The sequence below is a fragment of the Stenella coeruleoalba genome (genome assembly GCF_951394435.1).
Source record: "Stenella coeruleoalba genome assembly, chromosome: 3".
Lineage (NCBI taxonomy): Eukaryota > Metazoa > Chordata > Mammalia > Artiodactyla > Delphinidae > Stenella > Stenella coeruleoalba.
In genome coordinates, this window is record NC_137148.1 from 112,425,380 (window position 1) to 112,435,173 (window position 9,794).

General features: G+C 52.8%; 1 protein-coding gene across 1 annotated transcript; it reads right to left on the bottom strand.

The window, feature by feature from the left end:
• Window positions 1-2,789: 2,789 nt before the first annotated feature.
• On the bottom strand, window positions 2,790-3,622 carry NEUROG1 (neurogenin 1; the record flags this gene model as incomplete). The annotated part of the gene is made up of 1 exon (XM_079918221.1): window positions 2,790-3,622. The coding sequence occupies one exon, from the start codon at window positions 3,620-3,622 to the stop codon at window positions 2,888-2,890; it is 735 nt and encodes a 244-aa protein (XP_079774347.1). The 3' UTR covers window positions 2,790-2,887.
• Between the last annotated feature and the right edge of the window lie 6,172 nt (window positions 3,623-9,794).

A 9,794-nucleotide genomic window follows, 5' to 3' on the forward strand; every position in this document is an offset into this window, starting at 1 on the left:
GGAAGTGAATCGTGGCTGTCAGCGGGTTGTTCTCTGCTCTATGATTCATTAGAATACTCTGGTAACCCCAGCCTGCCTTCACAGCACCGGTGGATGAACAGAGAGTTTGCTGCAGGAAGAAAGAGGCCCCTGGGCTGGGGATAAGCATTTTAAATCACCATACTTCTTTTCTTCTTTTTGGGAGCTACGAAGGCCATACTTATACACTTGCTTCTGTGGAAGAAAGAACAGTATTAACTGGCAGAGGCGGAGACTCTCTCCAGCAATCCATGCTGTTAAAGATACTTCTTTAGTTGGAAGGTGCTCTGGGATCTGTACCTTGAGTTGTGATCCTATTTTGGTAACAGAGTTGGGAGTACTGTTTGCTCTTCTTCAGTCTTGGAGGTAGTGGTGTTTTCCTTTTCAGTGCTGGCTGTAGGCAGTTGTATAAGACAAAGGTTCTACTGCAGCTGTTGGCTCCAGGATGCCCGGGGTGTGTGGGACGTTTGTCTGCTGGTGGTTTTCCCAAGGCTTTTGGACAGTGATACGCATCAGCCCTTCTCTTCCCTTAGCCCAGACATGTGCACCTACACCACGGCTGAGCAGCATCTCCGTAGGGGACCTGCCTTCTCGCAGACCCCGCCTGAGCCCCTTAGAAAGCTGGAGGGAGGCACTTTCAAGCATCCTATGCACGGGAGAGCAGAAAATCTGATGCAGACCATTTGTGCCTTTTGCTATAGGAAAATGCAAAGCTGGTAGAGTGAATTAATTCTGAGACAGACAATAGAGTGGGGCCCCGGGCAGGGTCATTCAGGAGACACAACTTTTTCCTTGGATCTTTTAGCAGAAGCAACTCAGTTCTGAGCCCTCATAACTTCCGAAGATTTCTTGGAAGACTCTTTGTCTCTGCTCTGAGGGCAGTTAGAGAGAGCATCCAACTTTTCAGAACCTTCTGAAAAGGAGCCTTTTTATATGAAAGAGGGCTCCTTGACCATAGCTGGACTTAGCAATGACTGCTGGGGACCCAGCATCTGACTCTGTGGATCCAACTCATCAGGACATGTGTGTGAGGAGGGGAACATTTCCACAAGGGAAAAATGCTATTAGTGGCCTTACTTTTGGCCTCTGCTTCTATTCACCTCCTAAACCGATACGATTTCTCTAACGCTATAGCATACTATTTTCCTGAACCCATTTCTACCTCCTCCTTGTAAATAATTATATTCATGAAAAGGGGAAACCAATGAAAAAAAAATTGGTCTTAATGTGGGGTAACTTATGAGCTGGGGGAACAGGCAGCCACTGCATTTTAGGAACTATCTCTTGTAATTATCCACATTCGGAGATTTAAAACAAAAGCCGCTACTGGTCTGTGCTGTTAGCTAATTGTCAGACAACAGACAAACACACCACGGCCAGAAAAATCCCCACTGAGTTTGGGCGGTTGATTTCTCTGGCAGCAAATGAAAGCTTTGGCTGTTGCCCCTGGCTAGCTGAACAAGCCAGGACTGAGTCCACCGCGTGCCCCCCTCTGTGGACACTGCTGGCACAGCGTGTGTTGGGTGGGGGGAGGGAGAGGTGAGGACACCCTCACAATTTTAGGCAGCTGCACACCCATCCAGGGACACCACACCAGCATAATTCATCCCATACCTCCCAGCCAGGGTGATCCCAGCCTCAATGAACAACAGTTTGGAGGCGTTGTTTACAAATCAATTTCCCCCTCTAAATACTCTGTTATAAGAGTGGACCCTTCTGCTTGCCCAGCCTGGGCCCACCTGTCACTGGGACTTCCTAGCCAGTGGTCATACTGTATTGATCTTTTTAATCCCCTCTCTTTGAAACACAGAGCCAGCTGATGTGGAGCTCCTCAAAAGAAAGACTCTCCCACCGCCCCTACCTCTACAGGTAGCTGCAGATCGGGGCTAATTCCCCACTAAAAAGTCTTAATTGGCTTATGGGGAGCTGAAAGATCTCTCTTGTGTTTACAAAGTGAAAGGAAATGATGGGTCTCAAATGCCCTAGTCTCTCTGTATCCATATCTTGGTGGAAATCAGGTGCATTTTATTTTTAATTGTTTTGAGATAGGACTGGAGTTTTGAAGGTGGGTGGGGATACTGTTTCACTTTAGTGGTTGAACAGCGAGTGGAAGGGAAGAAAAATCCCAGAGACACCAACATCAGGCAAGACACTTGGTGACTTATTTTCTTTTTTATTTATTTTTTATTTACACGAAATATCTGCAGTACAAAAATGTAAACTTTGATAGCTCATAATAATAGAATAAACTCTTTATGTACAAAAATACATTTTCATATGAATGAAGCATCTTGAATAAATTAAAGTACTCTCCAGCCCAGTGCCTGAATAGCTACGCAAGAGTCTCGGGTTCTTCCTAGAGCAAGCCTGCAGTGGTGGGGGTCAGGATCCATAATGCATGAAGCCCACTCCTTGTCTCTCCTTTTTAAGCCTTTTCATTGTATTGTCAGCCGGCTCAAACCGAATTTTCATGCTCGTTTTTCTTCATTAGAGTTCTACAAATTGTAAAATTGACTTTTCACCTCGTCTTCAGGGACTGATCTGTCCCTTTTCTAAATCACACTGAAGTGGTGGCTGGGGTCAGCTCTGAGCCAGCCACAAAGGAGGTTTTGTGGTGTTCAGAAAGTGCAAAAGGAAAGGCCGTCTAGGGGCGGGCAGGAGGGGCCCGGGGCTGAGGGCTGGAGAAACAGACTAAGGGGCAGCCACTGGGAGGGTGCAGCGACCTAACAAGCGGCTCAGGTATCCCCTACCCCTTTAAAGCTCCCGTTTCTTCCTCTGCCTGGACCTGGGGTCCCAAGGCCACAACTGGGCCCCTACCTACTGTCCGTCGCCTGGGGGAGGGGGACGGTAACGGTATTCAAAAGGGGCCCTAGTGGTAAGGGATGAAACAGGGCGTCGTGTGGAGCAAGTCTTTGGGCAGGCCCGGGAAGGAAAAAAGGGGGTCGCCAGGGCCATAGGTGAAGTCTTCGGAGGCGGCGGGGCTACTGGGGTCAGAGAGTGGCGAGGCGGCAGCGGCGCAGGGGGAGGCGGCGGCCCCGGAGCCCCAGGACTCCGCGTCGCTGGCGGGGCTCGGGGGCCCGGGGAGGCAGGGGGCACACTGCGGCGGCAGGAGGCGCTCTCGGGCACCGCCCCCGGGCAGCCCCTGGTCGGCCAGGCGCAGAGTCTCGGCCAAAGCCCAGATGTAGTTGTAGGCGAAGCGCAGCGTCTCGATCTTGGTGAGCTTGGTGTCGTCGGGGAAGGAGGGCAGCACGCTGCGCAGCGCGTCCAGCGCCGCGTTCAAGTTGTGCATGCGGTTGCGCTCGCGGTCGTTGGCCTTGACGCGTCGGCTCCTGCGCAGCGAGTGCAGCAGCGCCTCGGAGCGCACCCGCGCGCGGCCCCTGCGCCGACGCCGCTCCTGCTCGTCGTCCTGCGCACGAGGAGTGTCCGACGCCCCGGGAATCCCGGGTGAGCCCTTGCGGGCCGTCATGGGCGGCCCCGAGGCGGACGTGGGCTGTTGGAGCCTGGCACAGTCCTCCTCGTCGGTGAGGAAGCCGGACAGGTCGCTGGTGCTGCTGCTGCTGGCGCAGTCGAGGTCCGAGAGGCAGGTCTCCAGAGGGGCTGGCATCGTGAAGTTGTGCAGGACCGATGGACAGCTAAGAGGGCGCTTAGAGGGCAGGAGCCCGGGCTGAGGGCAGGGCCGTCGGGGCGCACTTACGTTCCGGATGGCCCGGGTCTACTCTGTGCCGGCTGCGGGCGCCAAGGGCTGGAAGGGCGCAGGGGCGCACCGGGAACTTGGCCTCAACTCCTCGCCTCGCCTGCAGGGGCCACGCTCCCGCCGGTCTCCCGAGTGATCTCGCCGGCGATCAGATCAGCTCGTGTGAGTACCGAGTGTGGCACACGACCGGCCTCAGGACCCCTTAAGTACTCGGCGCAACAATGGGCGCCCCCCTCCCTAGCCACCTCCGCCCCCGAGGCAGCCCCCGTGAATGGAGCTTGGCGGCAGGTCAGCCCCGTGCGGCGCCCGGGTATTTGCATAATTTATGCTCGCGGGGGGCCACGCCGCCCCTCCCCCCTCCCGGAGCGTGCCCGTAATTACCGCGGGCCAATCGGCGGCGTCGCGCGGCCCCGGGGCGGTCTCCGGACTAACCCGGCCCGGGCGTCTCTAGGCAGTGAAACGGAGGCGGGGGCGGCCGGCGATTAGCCGCCGAGGCACGCTCCTCCAGGGGCGGGCAGGGAGCCCCTAGCTGGGGTGGGATGGGGAGGCGGGGCGCTGGGCGGAAAGTGTGAGCCGCGCAGCGAGTTGCGAAAACCTGGAGCCCGCTGAGAGCCTGGGTTCGCTCCCTCTCCTCAGGCTGCTGAGTGGCTGCGTGAGTTTGGGCTAGTGATTTGACTTCACTTTCCCCATCTGTAAAATGGGGCACAAGTCTACCCTGTTGAGGATGATGTAAGATGATGTTCTTGGGACACGTGGCAGGGCGCTTTTGTGACCGAGTGCCCCAGGAATGGTTGCGAGATGCAGCGCCCTGGGAACCCGGGGAAAACCCTATTTAAGAAAACCAGAGAGTGGCTCAAAGGGCAGAGGGCGGAGACAGGCACCTCTGCTTCGTCCAGGTTGGTGAAGAAGTAGGGGAATGGCTCTATTGACTTTCACCTAGGGCAGGGTGCGGGCGCGCCTGGGGGGGCGGGCAGCGAGGAAAGCGAAGGCATGGATGCTTTCCCAAGTTGGGTGGCGTCTTGGCCGAACCCTCGTAACCCTCCAACTACCCTCCGCCCCCAACACTGTCCGAAGATTCTTAAAGTAACAGAGGCATGCGAATCCCCTTCTCTCCGGCAGCCCTCGCCGCTTCCCCCAGCGCCCACCCTCACCACTCTTTGTGCTGCGTCTCTTGGAGCGGCGCTTGCAGCCTCTGAGACCCCCTCAGGTTCGATAGCCAGCGAGGCTTTCCCGCCCCAGGAGAGACGGTAGCAAGCACTCAGTGGAGCCCCTCGCCCCCCATCCCCTCTCCCTCTTAGTGAGGTAACAGTGCCCGTCCCAGCAGAAGGTTTCCACTCTGCATGTTACGAGTAGCTTCTCTCTGGTCACCAACGCTGGCTCTGGAGCGATAGAGACCCAGACACCCGCAATTTTGTGCTTAGGGGAAAATAGTCACGAAGGAACAGCACCAGATTATGGGGGTGGGGAGTTAAAAACAAAATGAACACCTTCAGAAAAGTTTCAGGCTCCTCACCATATCTCAGTGGTGGCCTTGGGCCTGGTGCACTGTCCCTTTCTGAAGGGATGCCATTTGGAGGCAGATTCCATCTTGGGTGGCTGACCAGTGCTTGTCTTTTTTTTTTTTTTTTTTTTTGCTCCACCCCGCAGCTTGTGGGATTTTAGTTCCCCAACCAGGGATCAAACCCCGCGTGCTTGACAGAGCACGGAGTCCTAACCACTGGACTGCCAGGGAATTCCCTGACCAGTGCTTGTCTTCCAGCTCACTGGACTCGACTCAGCCCTCCCTTCCCCACTGCTGCACCCCACACATACTTGAACCTGAGGGGCAGGCTGGACATGTATACAAGGGCTCTAACAGGTTTGCTAGAAGTCACAAAAGTGACTTTAATCAGCTTAAGCGAGAAAGGGAAATTGGTAGGTAATCCTGGGCATCTCAAAGAACCCAAAGGCTGCTGGCATTTGTGGGATCCTGCAGGAGCCCGGAGTCCTCACTCTGCTTTTTGCCCTGTGTCTCTCTCCCTGTATCAGCTTCCCCATGGACCCAGCACGTTCCCACCAGCCTCGACCTGATGATACCTCTGGGCCCCTATATTATTTTCTTGAGACTGCTGTAATAAATTCCCACAAACTAGGGGCCTTAGAACAACAGAAATTTATTCTCTCACAGTTCAGGAGGCTGGAAGTCTGAAATTAAGGCCTCAGTATGGTTGGCTCGTTTTGCAGCTCTGAGGGAGAATCCGGTCAGTGCCTCTTCTAGCCTCTGATGAGTCCTGGCAACACTTGGCATTCCTTGGCTTCTAGATGTACCACTTCAACGTCTGTATTTTTCTCCTTTGTGTTTCTGTGTCTTCTTTTCTGTCTCTTGGCCACTTGAATTTCGGACCCACCTTTATCCAGGATGATTTCATCTTGAAATCCTTACCTTAATTCCTACTGCAAAGACCTTTGTTCCAAATAAGTTCACATTCTTAGGTTCTGGGCTGACATATCTTTTGGGAGCCACTATTCAACATACTACAGCTTCCTTTCCAAATTACTAGAAGAGAGAATCTGTTTGGTCAAGGGAACAGAGTCATCTGAATCATTTATCATTTCTTGACTGCCTTGCCCCTGAAGACCCTTCCCATTGAGGAATGTGAATACATGAACACCTCTCTCCCCATTCCTGGCAGTTAGGGTGTGGCCGTGGGTTAATTGCATGCCCCACTTGGAACTTAGGCTCTGAGCTGGTGACAGTTCAGAGGACACTTGTGTTGTAGCAGCAGCTTAGAAGGGCAGTGGTGGCAGAGGTGGCCAAGAACCAGTGGGTGTCCTGACCTAGCTTTTCCCTGAGCGTTTTCAGCTGTGGATCTGCACCTCCTTCCCCCCACACCCCCATTTTCCAAGCCTGGTTCTCCAGCCTACCCACTGATTGCATGAGAACCTCCATAGTAGGCCTTTTCCAGTAGGGCTTTTTTGCTTGAGTTGGTCAAGCTTGATGTCTGTGGTTTGCTAAATGAGGCACCAAGTTAAACACTAAGGTTGCCAAAGCATAGAGAAAGAGGCAACCCATATGCCATATTGCTTGCCTATCCTGGGCCAAGCACTGTGCTAGACACTGGGGTGATGGAGGGGAAAACCTGGCTGGTGGGGGGCCATCGACTCTGCGCCTCATAAGTCTAGGGTTCAAGGTCGGCAGAACCCTTGGAGTTTATTCATCCATCTGCTGCACCTTGTACATGGGAAACTGGGGCAGCAGATGGGGAGGTCTTTTCTCCAGGTATCCCAGGGTGGTCAAATTAGGACCGGATTCAGGGGTCTTTTCAGCCCCCATTCCATGTTTTTCCATCACAATTAATCAGTCAATACACAGTAAACACCTACTGCATGCCAGCTGCACGGTGCCAGGTGCTCTGTGGAGAGTCTTGGGGCAGGGGAGACGTGGCCACAGAAAGGTGACCTGCCACTGGCTGAGAGAAGTGCTGGGGGCCCATTAAGGGAATAGATCTGAAGAGCATTGTGCGCCCACCAAAGGGAAGGGGATGGTCAGGGAAGGCTTCCTGGGAGAGGGGGACTTGAGAAGGCCTTGAAGGGTAGATGGGATGTGAATAGAATAGAATAGAATCTAGGTAGAAGGTAGGGGTAAGGATGACTGTGGCAGCCAGTCTGAATGGGGCTTCTTTGGGGCGTCTAGTTGATGAGGATAGGGGACAGTTGTGATGGGCCTTGAATGGCCACGGCGACCTTCCTCCTTCCTTTCTGTCTCCTCTCCTGCTGCTTCTTTCTGAGCAGGGCTGTCACAGTTGTTCCAGTGGTTTATTGCACAAGGGCATCCAGGGCAAGTCGGGGCTAAAATCTAGCTTCTCCAGCACTTGCTAAGCCATGCTTTTCACATGTGCACAAAGGCACCTCATGAGCTAGCGGTGACTCTGTGCTCTCCTGCCTTTGTCCCCCACCTCGGCCGGAGCCTTACTGACCTGACCAGGCAGGCATCTTAGCCTTGCCCTGTCTGCTCCTGGCTTTGGGACAGTGCATGGGGCAGCTCCTCCCTGGACATTAGTGCCTGTCCCTTATGTTTTGAATAAGTAAGTGCACCTGAGGCTTGGGGGCCCTTCCTACAAGTGAGCCACTAAGGATGGAACTGAACCCTGGGAAGATGAGAATGAGATGGTAGCTTAGGCTCAGACCTGCTCTCTGTGAGGCTCAGAGCTTTCTCTTTGAGAGAAAACAGCTGGACCCCTTATAGAAGGACATATATCCTTGCTGGGGGAGATAAAAATTTCTCCTACCCCCATAATCCCTTGGAGCCTCGTACAGAGCACATCTGTGGAAACCCTCATTCTCAGAGCACAATAGGATATGATGTGAGCATGTAATAAAACCAACCACAGCAGGCACTGAGGTGGTGAGGGCTGAGCCAGGCGTTCTGGCTGCCTGATGTGTGAGCCGTTCAGCTGCCAATGTGTGGGGCGCGGAGGAAGGGGGGATACAGATATTCCAAGGGACTGGATTAAGCCAGAGTTTCTCACACTGTGGTCACCTGAGGTGGTAGTGATGATGGGGGACCCCACCCCGGATGCCCAGAATCATAACCTCTGGAAATCTGGACCACATGCTGAAGTCACTGTTGACTTATACCTAGAGCCTCTGTTTGCCCCTCATATTGGAACAGGTATCTTGCTTTAGCATCCACCCTTCTATCCTGTGCTTGCCTAAGCCCTTGAGGCAGCTTGGGCGTGTTCCTGTGACAGCTCAGAGGAAGTCCAAGTGATGCCAAGACTGGGGCTTCTCCTGCAATTTTGCCTGCCTGTCTGACAACTGGGGGTGTAAGGAGAGAGGAGGATCCTGGAAAGGCGTGCAGGTGCACACCAGAAGGTGAATAACTGTTCAAGGCGGCTCTGAGGGTCTGACTCAAGACCGCTGTGGAACCAGCAGGGAGGTGATTTCGGTTCCTTCTTGAGAGGATCTTTCTGATGTCAACACACTGGTGAAGGGGGCAGCTTTCTGGAGAGATGGGAGAGAGAGGCCCTCAGTGTTGAGCAAGTCATCCAATACTTCCAGAGTCTTTTGAGATTCTTGGTGTATTTTTTTTTTTTTTTTTTTTTTAGTGAACAAAGGCCAAAATAGGAGAAAATAGTGGCAAATGATAAATGTTTATATATAATAGATTAGTGTGGTTAGTACATAAAAATACAAAGCAGGCTGTGCTGTTCCCAAGACAATTTCTGGATTTTAAATGAACATTAAATTATAGTGCCTGTAGGCATGAAGATCCGGGGGGGTCCGATTTAAATTTGTGGTTGCCCATCTTCCTCCTCCAGTCCCTGTCAGTGTCTCAGTGACCACGTGTAGACTTCAATCACGGTTAGTACCCGCAGCCCACAGCCCTTTTGAGGTCATGAGGCTGAGTCAAGTGGCCCCCTTGCCCATCCTCCCTTTCAGTTGTCATAAACACACAAGCCCAAGGTTGAGCAAACTATCTTTTAGAGGTGCTGTGTTAGGAATGAGGCTGAGGGATTAGTGTCCCGTAATTAGAAGTGCTGGGATGGGAATCTGCATGTGTCGGAGTGGGGAAGGACACTATTGCATTTTGTCATTTGCCTCCAAATTGTTTTAGCTGAGATTGATTATTCCCCACCCACTCCAATTGATTAGACAGAATATTAAGAGTGCTGTGGCACCGGCATGTATCTGAATGTTGTGAGGTTACAGGCAAAGTTCTTTTCTCACAGTATACCTGAGTTCCCAGGAGCAGTTATGACAGGAGAGGGGAATGGTGCTGGCACCTGACTAAGCCACTCATCCATCCGGGTCTGGCCATGGACAGTGCACAGCACTGAGTTTATAAGGTCACTGGACAGTGTTGATGTCCACAGGGGTGGCCTTGATGGGAATTTTTACACAAAGTAAAGCTATGGAGAGGGCCACGCTTTCTAAACAAAATTGCTCCGTTTCCATCATCCTTTTCTTTCTGGAGCTACCTGCGGGGAGGGGAGAGCATTGGTTTCGTGGGTGGCATTTTGGAAAGAAAATGTCGTAATCTTTTTAGAAAAAAGGAAGAAAAGGTGCAGCTACTCAAGAGGACGGGATGAAGGATGATGTG